The sequence below is a fragment of the Xyrauchen texanus genome, chromosome 13 (assembly GCF_025860055.1).
Source record: "Xyrauchen texanus isolate HMW12.3.18 chromosome 13, RBS_HiC_50CHRs, whole genome shotgun sequence".
NCBI lineage: Eukaryota > Metazoa > Chordata > Actinopteri > Cypriniformes > Catostomidae > Xyrauchen > Xyrauchen texanus.
In genome coordinates, this window is record NC_068288.1 from 42,337,008 (window position 1) to 42,357,079 (window position 20,072).

At 36.1% G+C, this 20,072-nt stretch overlaps 1 protein-coding gene across 1 annotated transcript in view; it reads left to right on the forward strand.

Moving 5' to 3' along the window:
- LOC127654273 (RIPOR family member 3-like) overlaps positions 1-20,072 on the forward strand; it is a 52,037-nt gene that overhangs the window by 26,594 nt on the left and 5,371 nt on the right. Inside the window, exons 2-20 of the mRNA XM_052141395.1 lie at positions 2,000-2,108; positions 5,244-5,393; positions 5,562-5,640; positions 5,799-5,822; positions 6,485-6,538; positions 6,640-6,789; positions 7,877-7,940; positions 8,035-8,078; positions 9,458-9,583; positions 9,958-10,103; positions 12,444-12,573; positions 12,885-13,097; positions 13,664-14,038; positions 15,465-15,601; positions 16,143-16,341; positions 16,515-16,644; positions 16,847-17,002; positions 19,498-19,656; positions 19,860-20,062. Coding sequence (XP_051997355.1) covers positions 2,011-2,108; positions 5,244-5,393; positions 5,562-5,640; positions 5,799-5,822; positions 6,485-6,538; positions 6,640-6,789; positions 7,877-7,940; positions 8,035-8,078; positions 9,458-9,583; positions 9,958-10,103; positions 12,444-12,573; positions 12,885-13,097; positions 13,664-14,038; positions 15,465-15,601; positions 16,143-16,341; positions 16,515-16,644; positions 16,847-17,002; positions 19,498-19,656; positions 19,860-20,062 — 2,637 coding nt within the window. The 5' untranslated portion in view covers positions 2,000-2,010. The remainder of the gene's footprint in view (positions 1-1,999; positions 2,109-5,243; positions 5,394-5,561; positions 5,641-5,798; positions 5,823-6,484; positions 6,539-6,639; positions 6,790-7,876; positions 7,941-8,034; positions 8,079-9,457; positions 9,584-9,957; positions 10,104-12,443; positions 12,574-12,884; positions 13,098-13,663; positions 14,039-15,464; positions 15,602-16,142; positions 16,342-16,514; positions 16,645-16,846; positions 17,003-19,497; positions 19,657-19,859; positions 20,063-20,072) is intronic.

The window sequence follows — 20,072 nt, forward strand, 5'->3', positions numbered from 1 at the left end:
TAATAATTTCGGGGGGCACTGTAGGGGTTTTGCTGCCTCGGTGTCTGATAAACTGTTTACAATAACAGAGAAAGGAATAGGATGATGAGAGACAGAACAGAGACATGGACATTTCTCATGTAGAAGAATGGGGAGGCTGTCACTGAGGTTATAGACGCTCTGTCATATCAGTTGGAGAATCATACCAAGGGGTCATCAAGAGTAGGAGCACATATTTAATTTTTCAGGGGGCTTTTGATCACTATTTATCACTGCAAAAGATGGAAATTCTGAAAGTGGGATGGGATTGGGACGCAATACAGGCTAGACTCAAACCTGCATCATCACATGAGCAACCCAGATCAGCCTGTCTATAGTATATGCACTAACCACTAGGCCACAGGTCAAATGTAATATCAGATATCAGAGTTTAGTCTGATATAAAAAAAACAGTCAAAATTAACAGCCTGTTAACTCTTCTATTAGCCAAAGAGTTGGGAGGAGACAAAGTGATGGTGAAAATGAGCAGAATGTTTTGAATAATCTTAATGCTCAGTCTGACCTCGTCTGACCAACACAACTTTAACAAGTGTTATTATACCAAACAACGGCAATGGAAACCTACTGCGTCACAACATTATCCTGCGATGTTGAAGACCTTGAAATGTAGACAACTCTTTTATCTTTTACTCTTGAAGACAATACAGCAACATTAGATTAAATGGAAATAATAATGCATAGCAATAGCAAGAAACGATATAAAAGAAAATTAATTTTGAAGTAAAATTGAATTTAATATGTATTATAAATAATATGAAAGAAATAAAGAACAACATTAATGAAGTACAAGACAGATGTATGTTTGCTCTCTTGAAGCCACACACACACACACACACACACACATGTTGCTTTTAAAACTCATTGGATCCTTCAAAAATAATTAACTTATGTGTAAGTCTGTAACTTTAATCTGTTTGCACAAATTTAAAATGTAATGTGTTACACTACTGTTTCTACACTACTAAAAATAATTAGATTACAGTAACTAAATACTTTGTAATCAAATTACATCCAGCACTGGTTACCATTCACTTTAACTGAAAGGGGAAAAAAACTGTGTTAAAATTCAGCATCACACGTTTATCTTCTTGTCAAGGGGTTTAGAATTACCTAAATTTGATTAAATGATGACAGAATTTTCATTTTTGGTTGAATCAACCAATTTCTATTGGACTAGGACCTATAAAGGAACAGTTCACCCAAAAATAAAAAAATGTAAAATAATTTTTGAGACTCAAATATGTAAGACTTTCTTTCTTCTGCAGAACACAAATGCAAGTAAATGCATACAATGCAAGTGAATGGTGACCAACATTTTAAAGCTCTAAAAATCAAGTAAAGGCAGCATAAAAATAATCCATATGACTCCAGTGGTTTAATCCATGTCTTCTGAAGTGATCCTATCGTTTTTGGTAAAAACTTACTTTTCAATGTACATCGTGCCATTGCAGTTTGTAGGCACCATCATGATTTCAAGCTCTATGACACTTTCTTGTACTTAACACATGTGCACAGCACTAGATGGCACTCGGAAATGTAATCAATCTTGAAATCATGATTACCAAGAAACAGTTGCTGTCAAATTTATAGTGAAAAAGGAGTTCTCTTTTGTTATGTTCTTTCCTAAAACTGATTAGTTCGCTTCAGAGTCGCTTTCAATGGAGTCGCTTCCACTGGAGTCGTGTGGATTACTTTTATGCTGCCTTTATGTGCTTTTTGGAGCTTCAATGTTTTGGTCACCATTCACTTGCATTGTAAGGACCTACAGAGCTGATTTATTCTACTAAAAATCTCCATTTGTCTATTGAAGAAGAAAGAAAGTTACACACTTCTGGGATGGCTTGAGAGTAAGTAAATGATGAGAGAATTTGAATTTTTGGGTGAACTATTCCTTTAAATATTTTTTTTTCCCCTACTGACATAATTGAAGTATACTGCGCAATATTTGTGTGTGTTATAGGTGGAGACGAGATGTCAGTAAAGCTTAAGTTTGATTGTCCGGCTGAAGGCAGGATGGTACAGAGGAGCCGTTCCTTTACTGGAGTTAACACACTTGGTGGCCGGAGACGGTAAGCACTAGAATGAGCACTAGATAGAATACATCTCACTTGTTTTTGAAACAGAATTTATACTGTATATCTGATGTGATTAAATTATTTTTTTTAATTGCCCATGGTTGTAATTCAAAAATTCCACACAATCCTAAATATAAGCAAGCAAGCGTTACATAATGGGAATAGTTATTTCAAGAACCAAAGGTCCTGAGAGGATGTTCAGGTCAGACTCGGGTTCAAGCATTCTTTGTGTGCAGTGTGACAGCTTACATAAGTAAGCACAGCTGCTTCTGTGTGTATGTGTGTGTTTGTGTGTGCATTAATGCTGTTGTGCAGGGTTTCAATGTATATGTCACAATAACACTACATTCTTGCATTTCCATCCAAGAAAATAATCCTATAATCCTCCTATAAAATCAAGGATTTTTTAGTTATAGCGAAACAGACTACAAGCATTCTTTTGACTTTTGTAGATTGTCACAGGATTTGTATTCTCTATAGGATTTTCAGAATACTAAAGTACTGACTTTCCATTCTTTTAGACTATATTCTGCTTCTGTTAAATATTAGATTTTTGGGCATAGTCAAATGAGCAGTTCATACCAATGATCTTATGTCTGAATTCACTACATTTTCAACATCGTCACCTCAAGTCGTTCATAGTCACTCAGTTTACTTATCTAGACAATGTATACAAATTTGTTTGGTATTGACTAATTCATGCAAGCAAATATATCACGCGAACATGCCTTTTCTATTTGTTCTGCAGTATGTAACAGAATGTGTTTTAGAGTTATTTTTTTATTTTATCCTTGTTGGAAAAAAAGCCACTTAAACCAGCCTAAGTTGGCGAGCTGGTCTGCCAGCTTGGCCAAGCTGTTTTAGATTGAATTTGTGCACAGGCTGAACAGTTACACCAGCTTTGCCAGGCTGTGATACCAGCTATACAAGCTTAAACCAGCTAAGACCACAAACCCACCATAGGCTGGTTTAAGCTGTTTAAATAGCTATTCTAATGCAACACCAAATCTAGGACTGTCGGTTGAACACGTTAAAGTAGTGCAATTAAATATATAAAAAAAGAACATATTCAATAATGTTAGCATGCTCCCTAACCCATACGTATACTCCAAAATAAAAGTATGTATTTTCCTTCTATTGGAGCAATTCAAGCGTGAACTACATGCAACTTTGTGTTTTTATGAGACACATCAGTAGGGGGCAGTCAGCACGTCTAATCAAATTCACAAGCAGCACAGCCACAGAATGAGAGGTGGTGCTGTGCCGAAGTTTGACTCCCTAGTATCCTAATGTTTAGGGGTAGGTGTAGGTAAGGGCTATAGAGGGTAAGGAGTAGGGACCAATGAGGTTAGGGTTAAGGGTGAATGTAAGGGTGGGTTTTAAGGATAAGAGCCAGTCAGATAGTGGGGAGTCAGAATCTGGCAGGCAGTCATATTCAGGACACGTTCTTGACAGCCTGACAAAGCACAACAGAATGCAAGGTTCTCGAGATACAATTTACAAAGTTTCAACAACTTTTATCTTGACACAGCATCTAAAAAACACTGTGTTTATGATGCTGACAACCAGTGAGACTCGAAAATGTCAGTTTGATGCATTTGCACATGGACCAAACAATTACAAATAGTGCAGACAGAATGCAAGAACGCGTCCTGTAAGAACTGGACAGATTGACAAACTCATTTGCAAAATGGATTGCTGTGGGCTGTAGGCCTGTTTTTAAATATACAGGAATAAATAATTTACATTATTGACTTCTAAAGTAACTTTTTGTATTGACCAATCAGTGCTTTACTCGTCTGCAACAATAATGCAATATATTTCAATCTGAATTTTTACATTATATGCATTTATATATATATATATATTATTTTATTTTTTTACATGTATGCATTATTTATGTTAAGTATGTGATTAATTGCGATTAATTAATCTGCGTTTAATTTATTTACTTACATCAAACATTTGAATAGATTGACTGCCCTATTCAAACACGCAAATAAAACGTTGTACATCAGCAGAGGAAGTCTTGAGTAAACATTGTGTATCTCTTTTATCCTGAAAAAGTGACACATCTGTCATTGTCCACTGAGGCCTCTCGAGTTACACCAGAGATGTCAGTGTTGAAGGCAGGAATGCATATGCTGATGTGAGAGCCAGGGCTTGTGTTATGTGTTGACCCCCAGAGCAGTGCTGAGGAATGCATTCCCTGGAGCAAAGACAATTGTTTATTTACAGTGCATTGCAGAGTCATTGGGTTTGTTATGCTTGCTGGCTGAGCATTCACTGCTAGAACATGGTTGTTCAGGCAGAAATGGAGAAGATTATGCTGATTTTATTGTGGGTGCTTCCTATCATCACACCTATGGGAAGTGCTGTAGAAAGCATGTGATGAAACTTCGCCAAGTGGAGGATTCTTAGATGTACCGAAAGTTTATTTGCATTTATTTAAAGGGATAGTGCACCCCAAAATGAAAATTCTCTCATCATTTACTCACTCTCACACCATCCCAGATGTGTATGCCTTTCCTTCTTCTGCAGAACACAAATTAAGATAATTTAATCCATGTGTTCAGAAGCGATATCATAGGTGTGGGTGAGAAACAGATCAACATTTAAGTCCTATTTTTACATTGAATGTCCACTTTCACATTCTTTTCTTTTGGTCTTATTAATTTGCATTCTTCTTGCATATCGCCACCTTCTGGTTTGAGCTGGTCAAAGGTGGAGATTTATAGTAAAAAGGAATTTAGATATGGAATTATCCAATGGAATCGTATGGATTACTTTTATGCTGCTTTTATGTGCTTTTTGGAGCTTTTTTGTGGAAAGGACACAACTGTGGGACAGTCATTGATAGAAATCATTTTTGCATAATAAATATTGAAATGGTTTATGTTTATTTCACTCTGTTTAGATAATCATAGTTTTAAACTTAGTTCAATCCTGAAACTTTGGTTTTTGGCAAAAATCAATTATGAAGGCCTGATAAAAAGTTTCAAAGTCAGTTTTAATGTGACCTTTATGAAAAGAAAAGTTGCCCATAAAATTGCATAAGGATGAATACTAATAATAATCTTAATTTTCCCTTCGTTCCTCATCTATCACCTATTCTTTCTCACTCTGCAGACTTTCCTCGGCTCGCAGTTCTCTCCGTACAAAAGTCGTGGCAGGGAAACCTTCCAAAATTTCCTCTTCTAGCCGGATGGGCAGCAGTATCTGGGGTCAACAGCCAGAACAGGTGGACAGAATCTTCCAGGCCTTGAGAAAAGGACTCACGTATGTGTAATGTTTGTTCAAATAAGAGTGCTCTGCATATTAATAACAACATGTAACTGTTCAAATTCACAGTTCTTTGGATTTTGTGAATTTTAATGATATCTTTGTGCCTCATTATATATATATATATATATATATATATATATATATATATATATATATATATAGGGACTACTTGGAAAACCATCAAACAGAGCTGGACTTCCTGTCATCCCAGCACAGAGACATGAAGAGAAACTCCAGACTGGTGAGACATGGTCTACATTTATCCTGGACCAACATTAGCTACTCTATTCTTAATCTACTTACAAATTATCTTAAAAATTCCCAAGATCTAAGAAATTAATTCATTTTTTTAATACAAATTGTTCAATTAAAAAATATCTTCTGTTATTTATTCCTCAGGCTTTTTTCTATGACTTGGAAAAGGTACGTTTTCCTTAGCAATATATATATATATATGCGTGTAGTTTGATATTTTGAGTGGAAACATGTAAATACTTCTATGACTTAAAGTCAAAAAAGTGGTGTGACCACCTGAATGCAGCAAATTAAATAGAAGTCTCATTAGAAACTAAAATGAAAAAAATAAAAATAAAGAAAGAAAGAAAAATGTTGGCATTAGTATTTTGGAATAATTTTGTATTATTATAATTGTTTTATATTATAAGTATATATTATAAGAAAATATTATAATAAATAAGTACTCATTATTATTATTATTATTTATTTTTATTCTGACTTTATTTTGACATTTTAATGAAAATGCACATTATGTTCAGGTCAAAAGGAGTAACCCTTAAGTAAACTTTTAATATTTTTGACTAAAAAATAAATAAATAAATATTTGTACCTTAAAAAATATGTTTGAAAACTATTTTTGAAAAGAATGATTATGTCTGTACACTCTTAAGGTGATAGGAAAGTACTGTATTTTTACTGTATCTTTTACTTGATAGTTACATCACATTTTTAAAGCCATTTCATCATTTTTTCTTTTGCATTTTAAATTTGATTTTCTCATTTGTATCTTGGACAACCTTATTTGTCAATGACCCAATTATGTTTTACCTTCTGCTTGCCAACAACAGGAGATACGAGCCTTAGAGAGATACATACGACGTCTAGAGTTTCAGATTAGTAAGGTAACACCTGAAAATATTCATTTCATTTGATCTCTTCAAATTGCATAGTATCAATATATCTCACTGTACTGCGAGTGTGGTTGTGTGTGTTTTTTTACCAGGTAGAGGAACTGTATGAGTCCTATTGTATCCAGTGGAGATTGTGCCAAGGGGCTTTGAACATGAGGAGGGCATTCTCACTTTCTCCTTCTTCACGGCAATCTAGAGAGAGTTTACTGGAGCTGAATCGTAATCACAGGCACAGTCTGGAGGTAAAGCCTCTCATGGACACACTACACACACAAAACAACTATAAGTAAGTCATTTGTAGGTTGATTTTCCTGAAAAGTACAAATACCGTGATTCTGGGGCACATTCACAGCATTGCTCGGTTTGTTTGATCATCCCGACCAGCCTGATCCAGCAACATTGGCTCAACCAATGGCGTGAGTTTGAGGCTGGGCTATCTGTTTGTTAAACCAATGGAAGATGGAGAGTGTTCTGGGAAACATGTTTGATGGTTTTTATGTTTGTTGAAGCTATAGTGGCACAGAAATGACACATTTCACTTTTAAGGATCTATTTCTACCTATCTGACCCCTTTAAATTACTTTTACTGGTGTAATTTAGTGTTATCAGGCTTATTCAGTCATAATAATGTTTTTGACTTGAATAAAACAAAAGGGTCGGCACACTTTTTTTTTAACTGATGAATTTCCATGACTTTTATGGAACTTATACCTGTGAACACCCCTTACTCATGGTAAAATCACTGTACTGCATTGCATTCTTTAATAAGAGTGTTTCCAAAGAAATTTTAGAAAAAGTGCACTTTAACTTGCAACATTTAAACTTAATCAGCCTAAAGGAGACACTAAACTTCAGTCTCAGTTCAGAAATGTCTTTACTTAAAGGAATAGTTCACCCAAATATAAAAGTGTAAAATAATTTATGCTACTCACTCTCATGCTATCCCAGATGTGTATGACTGTCTTTCTTCTGCAGAACACAAACGTAGATTTTTAGAAGAATATTTTAGCTCTGTAGGTCCATACAATGCAAGTGAATGGTGACTTAAACTTTAAAGCTCCAAAAAGCACATAAAGGCAGTATAAAAGTAATCCACAAGACTCCAGTGGTTTAATCCATGTCTTCTGAAGTGATCCGATTGATTTTGGGTGAGAACAGAACAAAATGTAACTCCTACTGGACCTATAGAGCTGAGATTTTCTCCTATGAATCTTTGTGTTCTGCAGAAGAAAGAATGTCATACACATCTGGGATGGCATGCGGGTGAGTGAATAATGAGAGAACTTTTTTTGGGAGAACTATCCCTTTAACACTCATCTTGACCTGCAGGACATGTGTGCAATGGAAGGAGAACTGGAAATCCTGCTGGGAGAACTACAAATCAAAATGAAAGGTACAAAGCACCTGCCATCTGAGGAATCTGAGTTGCTGAGGAACATTTATCTCTTAAAAATTCCTCTCCATCTCATTTTCTTTTTCTGAGGCAGGGTTGATAGGCTTCGCTCGGCTGTGCCCCGGAGATCAGTATGAGGTGAGGAGCTTTAACCCATCTCAACCAGTTACTGTTGTTATACTTGAAAATGTAATAAAAATTCTGTCATCTACTCACCCTCACATCATTCCAAAAATGACTTTCTTCTGTGGAACACAAAATGAAATGTTTAGCAAAATGTCCACATTGGTCTTTCTTGTACAATGAAAGTGAATGAGAATGGACGTTGGCAAACTCCAAAAATGACAATAAAGCACTATGAAAGTAGTCCATATAAATGAAGTCTTCTGAATCTATATGATAGCTTTGTGTGAGAAACAGAGAACATTTTAAGTTGTTTTTTTCCTTTGGTGACACCATTTGTTATTGCGTGTCTCCTAACCGATCTGAGACATACCTGTTGGACTATGTGAAAATGCTTATGAGATTTCAGAGTCACGAAGCATGGGAAGATTTTCAGTCTATAACAACAAACACTTCAGTCTGTTTCTCACCCAAAGAAATTGTATGGCTTCAGAAGACTTGGAATATAAGTGTAAGCATGTAAGTAGGAACGTAAGTAAACCTTACATGGTTTGGTGCCAGAATATGAACTTTTAAGACCTTAAAAGAAACAGTTAGACACCTTAGATCTTCTTATCGTGAACTGTTGACTGTTCCAAGATCCAGAAAGGTGATGAAACAGCTTACCAGGGGATACTGCTGAATCTGTGTTTGTTTTAAGTCTTGTCTAAAAACATATTTGTATAGATTTGCTTTTATTACAGTGTGAATGTGTTGTCTTTTACAGAGTGTTTATGTTTGGTGAAGCACTTTATGATAAATTGCTAAAATGTGATATGAAAAATATCCTGGCTCTTCCCAACTTTATAATGGGAGTGAATGGTACCTCAGATTTTGAAGCCCAAAAAAGTGCATTTTTGGGGAATTTTTTGTTCCCAAATAAAATATTTTTATTGATTTTGAAAATATCAATAAAACTTATATTATATACAATCTGAAAATGTGCAGATATCTTGTTTAAATAGATGCGATTCACAAACCTCACGTAAATCCAGCGTTTTCTTCCCGTCGAGTGCTCATCTAGTAAAATCTTCCTCTGAAGCATGTATTCAATCAGCCAGTATCAAAACTTCAGTATCAGGATCAAAGGTTCCTCTGATTCACAAATCATGACGGTCAGTCCTTGACAATCCAAGCAGCGAACCAGGCCGTTTAAACTATCATTAATATCTGCATGAAACAAAATTTTCGTTCGTCTGAATAAATGAATGTTTCAATACATGTGAATCATGTGATACATTAACATAGACATTTCAAGAAGTGGAAAGTGTATCTTATGTCATATCTTAATGTTACACTTGATAAGCTCCATTGCGGCTGCTACGCCCTTGCATTGAACAGCTCATTCTGTCTAGGTGTTGATCCGATTGGGCCGACAGCGATGGAAAATCAGAGGGCGGATCCAGACGGATGACAGACAGCTGTGGGATGAAGAGGAAATGGCCTTCCTCCCTCACATCCACGGGAACTTTGAGATCAAGGTGAGCTTGTCCACATCACACATACACCTGCGCAAATACCACTTCCTGTCAAGGTCACCTGTGGGGGTTGAGATGACAGATGACAGACACTTCTAGGCCTTTTGTCCATATATTGTTTGGTAGACCTAGATAGAGTTTCATATGAGTCCACCCACAGACTCCAGAGAGAGAGACCTATAGAGATGTTTAACAGATTCTCTGAAGCTTTTTGGCGAACAGCATGATGTTTATAAAAGGTCTCACTGTCTATAGATGAAAATCAAGATGGCGAAACAAATGGTTCAAATAAAAATGACTTATTACTCTATATCTTCCTATACACTTAATAGTCACTTTATTCAAAATGAGATCACAAATATTGAACAATCCTATAGGTAACAGAGGTCAAGGGGTTGAGCTCCATCCTTGTGGGCATGGTGATGTGTAGGAGTGCAGCATTTTTCACAGTACGACCGCAGATGATGGTTGTCGACATTACAGAACTGGGAACCATCAAGCTACAACTAGAGGTGGTTTGGAAGTAAGTGCACATGTGTTGTGTTTGAAAGATGAAAGTAAAACAGTATTTCTGTTCTTTGGATGATATTTCATATATATAGAATGAGGTATCCTTCTCAAATCAGTGTCAATATCTAACAGGTTCCATTGTGCAACTTCCACCATACTACGTAGTGTGATAACATGCTTAACGTGTTCAATAAACTTTTTTTTTTCTTCTTCAATAATGGTGGTCATGTTCAATAGGTTTTTTCCTTTTTTCTTTGTAGTCAAGACTTTGTCAAGGTATGTGTCTATATAGAAATTGAAAAAAATACTACTACTACTACTACTACTACTAATAATAATAATAATAATAATAATAAGTCACTGGAGTTAAATAACTTTTACTGAACTCAATGAAAAGGCTTCAATACAAGTTAAAGGAATAGTTCACCCAAAAATGAAATGTATCATTTATTCTCCCTCATGCCATCCCAGATGTGTATGACTATCTTTCTTCTGCAGAACACAAACAAAGATTGAAATAAGAATACCTCAGCCCTGTTGGTCCTCATAATGCTAGTACATGGTGACCACATAACTCAGAATGTCCAAAAAGGAAATAAAGGCAGCATGAAAGTAACCTCTAAAACTTCATTGGTTTAATCCATGTCTTCAGAAGCAACATGCTAGGTGTGGGTGAGAAACAGATCGATATTAAAGTCCTTTTTTACTATGAATCTCCACGTTCACGTCAACATTCTGGTGTGGAAGTGACTTTCATTTTCATATTTAGCCACCTACTGGTTGGGGCTGGTGGAGAGGTGGAGATTTATATAAAAAATATATTGATCTGTTTCTCACCCAAACCTAGAATATCGCTTCAGAAGACATGGATTAAACCACTGAAGTTTTTGTGTCTCAAGTTTTAATGTCCTTTTTGGACCTTCTGATTTCTAGTCACCATTCACTTGCATTGTATGCACATATATACAGAGCTGAGATATTCTTCTAAAAAGGCTTCATTTGAGTTCAGCAGAAAAAGAAAGTCATACACATCTGGAATGGCATGAGGGTGAGTAAATTATGAGAGAATTTTTGGGGTGAACTATCCCTTTAAGACAACATTGGTGTGCATCATGTTAATTACCACAGAAATTCATTTAGACTCGTTCCTCGATTCCCTTAAAATCTGGGTTACAGTGAGGCTCTTACAATTAATGATGCCAATCCATAAATGTCCAAAAACTGACTGTTCAAAAGTATAGAGCTTAACTTGTACTGAACCCGGAACATTCCTTTAATAGCATGTTTAAGGCTAGTTTAGTGTACCAACGTTTGAATTTGCAAGCACACAGTCTTAAAGCTGTTGACAACTTACAGTAAGAGTGCTATTAACAGCATATTGTAGATCATTTTCTCTATCTCTCATACAAACACACAACCTGTAAGTGAGGCTCTGCTATCAGCTAACACACACCAGCTGTGGAAGAACAGCTGACTGCAGAGGGAGCGAGAGAGGGGTGGGATAAACAGTCCATCACTAACTCGTCTCTCTCTTAAACACACAGATCAACTTTCATTTTACACAGTCCAGGTTCAAATGATTTTTCACAGCCTCTTTTTACAGCGTCACTAAATTAAACACATCGAACAGCCTGTTCAGTGTCTCTTCTTGCCGTTGTGTGTGACCTCATTTCCTGCGGTTCTGGTTATTCTCAACAGTGTCAGACTCCATCATCCAGTTATGTCAAATGACACACTGCCACACAACACATCACCTGTATTCAAAACCTGAGAGTTTAGCTATACATTTGTATTACTTTTTCATAGAGTAAAACAAAGTGACCATGTCAATGAGCATTTATTATTAAGTTGTTATTAGGTACATGGTTGCTATAACACAGAACCATCAGATGTGTTAGGGATAATGCGCTGTCAGCATGTTGTATTGCATAATAAACACAGACAGAGTGATCAGGACCCTCTTGAATCAAACAAGGAAGCGGGTTGTGAAATAAGACAGAGAAGCATGCAGCGATACAGACTCAATAACAAAGACACATGCTCTTTCAAGAAGGCAAAACATCTGAATTGCATGAGCACACACTGCTAAGACAATGAGGCGATATGCACCCATTCCAATAGACAAACAAGACGAGACAGGACACTTGAGTGAGAGTTCAGCCACACACATATCCGAGACCTTACCAAAGTGACCGAACCTCAGCACAGCATGAAAACAGCTTGCGACCCGTGCACGCGGTGCAATGTTTTTTTTATTATTAAATTAGGTTTTTATTTCAGTTAACGAAACTGATTAGAACCAGTCTTTTGACGACATTCTTTCTCTCTCACTTTTTGTCTTTTTCTCTTGCAGTCCATTTGATAGCAGTGAGGTGCGGCCCATCACAGCGTCTGTCAGTCGCCAGTCGATCCACAGTAGAAAAGGATCTGTATATAGCTGGACACCTCCCAGTACACCCAATTTCACAGAGAAATACTTTTTAGTGAGTTTATGAACTACATCCACACACACTCTCTGCATGTCTACAGAAAAGTTGAAATGTGTAATTTTTCAGACGTTAAAATAATTTATCTTGTCCTAGTTTACTATGCAGACAACAAAGCCATTTTAAGTTGACTCCCTAAAGAGTGTAAACACTAGTAGGCCTACTGCTAATGGAGCAAATATTCTACTTCTCACCTTTAAATACCTATAAATTGCTGTAAACATTTCTAAGGTGATTTCTTATACTGGCCTTTCTACTGAAGAGTTTACATAACATCACATGGTTTGATTCGTCTCTTTGTGCTATAGTCGATGATGCGTCAGTTACAGGATGCAGATGGCTCTTTCTCCATTGGCTCTCGGGAATCTAGGGGCGTGACTTTACTTAGCTACCTGGCTGATTCCACCCAGGCCCTCACTCCTCCAGCCTATGAGAGGACATGCGACCCACCGCTCACACCCCAACCTGCCCTGGACACCAAATTACAGGACCACGATCTTCTGGAGACACCTCTAGGAGATGTATGAAATTGTGTGATTTATTTTTATTTTACTAGTTTTTAAAAAAATCCTTTTCATTTAGAGGTCAGTGGGAAGAAAAAGGCAGTTAATTGTGCATTATTTCTAGGGAACTTATCAAATTATTAGTCATTTGTAACCATGTTAACGCCTTTGTACATGCTGGCATAACATGGATCGCAAAAAATTGAAAATTAAATTCAAACTATTGAGGCAAAAAAAAAAAAAATCCTTTGTTTAGGCATACACATGTTATTGTATAAAGTACATGTTAATGTTGATTTAATTTATGGATAAGAGGTCATAAATGATCAATTTAGTAATTAATATTGAGAATTAATGTAAAATCGAGTATTTGACATAGAATGATGATGTATGTAATTATCTTTAATTGATTAGAATAACATTTTTAAGGTATATGGTAAAATTTAAAGGTAAATGCCCCTGCAATCAAAACCAGGGGGTAAATGTTGCCCCTTAATGGAAAGTAAATTTTTGCCCCTGCTTTGGACTTCACTGTATACCCATGTATCCAGGAGTAGTTAATTTCTTTCTCATCTTATCCTAAGGCAGAAGAGAGTGTGGAATGGCCATCAGAGACAGAAACACCTTCCCCCAGTCCTGCAGGAAGCAAGAGAGACTCCATATTCCTCTTCCACCGCTACAGTACACCTGACATTCTGCGGCAGAATGGAGAGGTGCCCATCAGCACAGGTGAGGTAGAGGCAGGGGAGACGACCGAACTGGAGACCTTGTTCAAGAAGCGGCTTGAAGAGAATCTCCCAGTGAAGGACAGAGTGAGCAGAGCCCAGAGGAGAGCTCTGATGAAGAGAGTTAGTTCACTGCTAGAGGAACTGCATGCAGCACTGCAGGACATGAGCAACGTAGAGACAGAGTTAAATAAACTAGATCTGCACATACGACAACTACAAGAGATCTTAAAGGTGAGATGGATGGATGGATACTACAGACAGATGGATAAATAAAAGACAGACAGTTTCAGACAGACAGACATATAGATTCAGACAGACAGACAGACATACAGATAGATAGACAGACAGACAAACAGACAGACAGATAGATGACACACACACACACACACACACAGACAGACAGATTCAGATAGACAGCCAGTTAGACAGACAGACAGACAGATGGATGGATGACACAGACAGACAGATAGATTTAGATAGACAGACAGACAGACAGATAGATAGACACAGACAGACAGATTCAGACAGACAGACAGATAGATTCAGACAGATAGATAGATGATAGGTAGATGACACAAACAGACAGATAGATTCAGTCTGACAGACAGACAGACAGACAGATAGATAGATAGATAGACACAGACAGACAGATTCAGACAGACAGACAGATAGATAGATGATAGATAGATGACAGACAGACAGATAGATTCAGTCTGACAGACAGACAGATTCAGACAGACAGACAGCTAGATTCAGACAGATAAATGGAGATTGATGATAGATAGATGACAGACAGACAGTTAGATTCAGTCTGACAGACAGACAGACAGACATACAGACAGACAGATAGATAGACAGACAGACAGACAGCTAGATTCAGACAGATAAATGGAGATAGATGATAGATAGATGACAGACAGACAGTTAGATTCAGTCTGACAGACAGACAGACAGACAGAGATAGATAGACAGACAGACAGACAGACAGACAGACAGACAGACAGACAGACAGATATATTCAGACTGACAGACAGACATCCAGACAAATGGATGGATGACACAGACAGACAGACAGACAGACAGACAGATAGATAGATAGACATATGACAGACAGACAGACAGTTAGATTCAGTCTGACAGACAGACAGACAGACAGACAGATAGATAGATAGACAGACAGACAGACAGACAGATATATTCAGACTGACAGACAGACATCCAGACAAATGGATGGATGACACAGACAGACAGACAGACAGATTTAGATAGACAGCCAGACAGACGACGGACGGACAGACAGACAGACAGACAGACAGATAGATAGATAGACATATGACAGACAGACAGTTAGATTCAGTCTGACAGACAGACAGACAGACAGATAGATAGATAGACAGACAGACAGACAGACAGACAGATATATTCAGACTGACATACAGACATCCAGACAGATGGATGGATGATACAGACAGACAGATTTAGATAGACAGCCAGACAGACAGACAGATAGAAGACACAGACAGATGGACGGACAGACAGACAGACAGACAGACAGACAGACAGATAGACAGATAGATAGATAGATAGATAGATAGCTCACTAGGTTTTTAACGTGGCTTCTGTCTTCCCTTTCATTTTGTATCTTTGCTGATGTCAGAAGGATCTTGAGCCTCCTCAGATGCCCTCATGTGAAACACTAGCAGTAGAGGAAGAGGAAGTCCTGGGCAGTTTCGATTTTCTTTCTACTGATTTTAATGAGGATGAAATGTCATGCATCCAACACAGGCACATTGGGTAAGCCAGCAAACCTTTGACTGTACAGTTATTCTTACTAACATAAACACACTTACAAAATGACTAATACATTAGTCAATTAAATAGATATTTACCCTTGCCTTTGACCTGACCATATAAATAAGACGTATTCATGCATGCAAAATTACAGCATCTAACGAAAAACTAGTTGCTGTGTTGCATCATGTTATATGAAGGCTCAAAGCGCCCCCTTGTGAATAAAAATTAAGTGAACTCATTCTATGTCCATCCATATGCAAATATCACATGCAGTTATCATTCTAATACTTAAATAGCACATGGTATAATTGTACAAAGATATTATACTGCACATGTATATCTTAAATTACAAATTAGCTTGTAGAAATTGTTTAGTTGATTTAGCAAATTGATAGCAAGTATTGTGCTGATAGTTTTTTTTTTATTATTAATAATAATAAATATTGAATAAAACATACTGGGAGAAAATATTGATATGCAGCTGAGTGTCTATTCTGTGTCTATAAAGGTAAATAAATGTACCATTTGTCATTTTTTTCAGGATTGGTTCATTCCATGAGAACACTTTCAAAAGCTTAGGTCTGTTATCTCAGGATAAGAACTTGTCCTCAGAAGACATCAACAGAGGACAAAACAGACTGAGAGGAGAGAGTGCAGTGAAGGGATCACTCAGTATAGGGGTCTACAGTCTGGATCAAGCTCTAGAAACACACCTCAGCATCTGCACAGTGCTGTTGAGAGTGAGAAATGTGTCACTTTCAATCAATGCCAATTGATCAGACAATAATCAATATCTACACACACAAAGAGTGGCACTTTAGCAAAACTTAAGCCATTTCATTATATAATAAAAGGCTCAGCAAGTAGGCATGAACGTGAGTAACATTCAGTGCTCATGTTTTCCACCTCCCAGGCTCTGAAGTGTTCTGACTCCGGTCTTGTGCACAAAGACATCATGGAGGAGCTGTCACGTCAAGTTGATGTGCTGGACAAAATCAGCACTCTGTCACAGAGGAGGACAGATGAGATTTCAGAGACAGAGCGTAAGTATGACAACGACCCGGGCTTTGAATGAGTAGATGTGCAGCTAAGACATCTCAGCTTGGGTCCAAATAATAGAGATTTATCGAGTGTTCTTGGAATACTATTCTAGGTCACTTTTTAATAGAGTATAAAAGATTTTCTTAACTGTACTAAGACTAAGTGGTGTGTGTGCATTAGTCATGTGTTGTGTATGTGTTTCAGTGTTGTGTGGAGCTCACAAGGGGATTGCAATATTTTGGAAGGAGTGCAGTGAGAGTGACACGCTTTTCTGCTGCTCCACTGATGGCTTTCTCAGGACACTGCGCAAATATTACATCCACAAAGTCAAAGCCAAACAGCCTGGACAACCAGATGCAGGTTTGTCTATGCTATTCGATTCTATTATTTTCTTCATACAATTATTGAAAGAATATTTTCAATTTTATTTTTCCTTCAGAATTGTATTCTTGGACTAATAAGACTCAGTCTAACAATTTGTGAATTACATTTTTGTTCTTTCATAATTTCATTCACCAACTAATGAAATAAGGTCATCATTTGAAAGGAAAGTTTCAATTTTATACTCTGCTGCTGTTCCTTCAGAAATTTCAGTGTTACAATTTAATTATATTTCTATGATATTCTCTTCTCTTCTATTCTATTGTTCATTTTAAAATTTCATTTACAAACTGCTTAATCTCAGTCGAATAACTGTAGTATGTTGTCATTCTATTCTATTACATTGTTCCTTCAGAATTTCATTTACAATCTACAAAAACTTGATATACTTTTTAAGGATTTTTATATTCTGTTCTATTCTTCCATCATAACAATTTGAGAAGGGAAATATTTATTCTATTCTATTATATTATATATTTTACTAGTAGTTATAGATTTGTTTTTCAGAATTCCATTCACAAACTACTAAAATGATGTAACATTTTGTAATGGATATTTTCTATTCTGTTCTATTCTATTTTGTTCCTTAATTTTATACTTAAAATATTACAACTCATTTAAAACCGCTGAATCTCAATCAAACAACTTAGGGATGTTTCTATTCTATTTTATTGATCCTTAAGAATGCCAGTGATGAACTATTAAAACTCAGCATTACTTTTTGTTAGGGTATTTCTATTTTAATCTATTCTTACCTTAAACACATTTTTAAGTCTGTTCTATTCTATTCTATTCTATTGTTCCTTCAGAGGTCCATAAACAGACATCTGATATAAAGAAACATTTTAATGGATATTTTTATTCTATTCAATTCTGTTGTTCTTGAATTGTATTCTTAAACTATTAAAACTCACTGCAACAATTTAAGGATATTTAATGAAATTCTAATCAATACAAATGTATTGTTACAAATGGCTAAATCTCAGTCTAACGATTTGTTTTAAATATTTCTATTGTATTGTATTATTCCTTAATAATAATATAATTCATAAACTACTAAAACACAATGCAACATTTTGTTAAGAATATTTCTATTTTAATCTGATCTTCTCTTCAAACAATTTGTGAAGGATAAATATTTCTATTCTATTCTACAATATTCTATTCTATTTTTCTTTCCGAAGTGCATTAATCTACTTCTGATTTAAAGGAATGTTTAGTAAAGGTTATTTTTATTTTATTCTGTTCTGTTCATTGTTATTGAATTATATGTATGTAACAATTTAAGGATATTTCTATAACATTCTATTCAATTCAGTGTTATTGTTCCCTAATAATTTATTTTAGAAACTTGATAAATCTCATTATAACAATTTGTTAAAGATATTTCTATTCTATTCTTTTGTTCCTTAAGAATTTCATTCATTAATTACTAATATAACTGTTTGTTAAGAGTATTTCTGTTCTAGTCTATTCTTTCCTTAAAACAATGTGAATAATATTTATTTTCTATTCTATTCTATTCTATTCTATTCTATTCTATTCTATTCTATTCTATTCTGTTGTTCCTGAGTTGAAATTCTTAAGCTATTCAAATTCAATGTAACAATTTAAGGGTAATTCAATAATATTCTCTTTAACACTATAGTTTAGGGATCATAAATTAGACAGTAATTCATGACTAATAATTACACTTGTAAGTGACTAATTATGGACTTTTTTGGCATTATAAAGTATTTATTACGCCTTTATTGGCTGATTTCTTATTCTTGCTTTATAGCCCCTTTATATTTGCTTTTGTTATAACAATGAATTTCTTAGCTAAAACAAAACATATCAATAGCTAGTATGATGCATAATACATCCTTGGGTTCTCATTACTCTGTGGATATGTGTGGCTTATAAGTATGAAATACATGTAGAATGCATATATGTAAACAAAGCAGGGAAGGTTAGTGTTAGGTTTAGGGGTAGGGGTAGGGGTTGGAGTAGGGTGTTTGTTGGATTCTTAAAAAACACAATAAACATGCTGCAATGATGCCCCTATACTTACTGGTAGTATTCAAATATGGATGAACATAGAATCTAACACTATTAGCCCTTAGCGCAAAAAGGATGCTTTTTGTTGCTATTTACACTAAGCATCAAAAATCTCTGCCTTCTATATTTATTTTATACTCATAAGTTGCACATCCACATAGTGTAATGAGAACCTATAAAGGGTGTATTTTGAACCTTACTAGCTATTGGTAACTAATAAGTTAATTGTTAGGAAAAAACATATGCAAAGTGGCTATTAAGCAAGGTAAGAAACCAACTAACAATGGCCTAATTTTTGTTCTGTTCTAATGTCATTCATAAACTACAAAAACTTATATTTTAGTTATTCTAACCTATTCATTCCTTCAACACGTAAACAAATATCTATATTCTATTACTGCTCACTGATGTCATTATTTTGAACTCTCCTGTAGTGTTTGGTCAGTTGCTGCGTCAGGTTCAGTCCAGTTGTATGATGGTGTCAATGACTCAGTGCACTACAGATAGAGTCACTGTGTTCCAGCTGTTGGTCTACCTCAAGAGATGGAGCATAACTGACTTTGGAGAGCACATCTCTCTCCTTTCCAAAGAAGGTAACCACACAGACTTTCAAAACATACTCTGTGATACTAACTCACACCAGGATTACACATTCAAACTTCAGAGCAACTTACAGTACTTACAGAGTTTATTGGTTTCTCCCAGTTGGCTTTAACCAATCAATCAGCCGAAAGGATCCTTCCCAACAGATCTCATTAAGAGACTCCCCTGTGTTTCTGTGACCGCTTTACTGCAGTGTATCTGATAGCCTGTCTGGAGAGTCCCAAGAGGAGATGCGCCCTGAAGAAGCTGAAAGGGAAGCGGATCTCTGAGCTGCAGCCGACAGCCCACATCCTACAACTGTTGGCAAAACTACAGACTGAAGCCAATCACAAGGTGGCCTCGGCAGCCACTTCCTGTCTCAACAGAGCCTCGCGATCCAGATCTTTCAGGGCAAAGGTATAGAAGA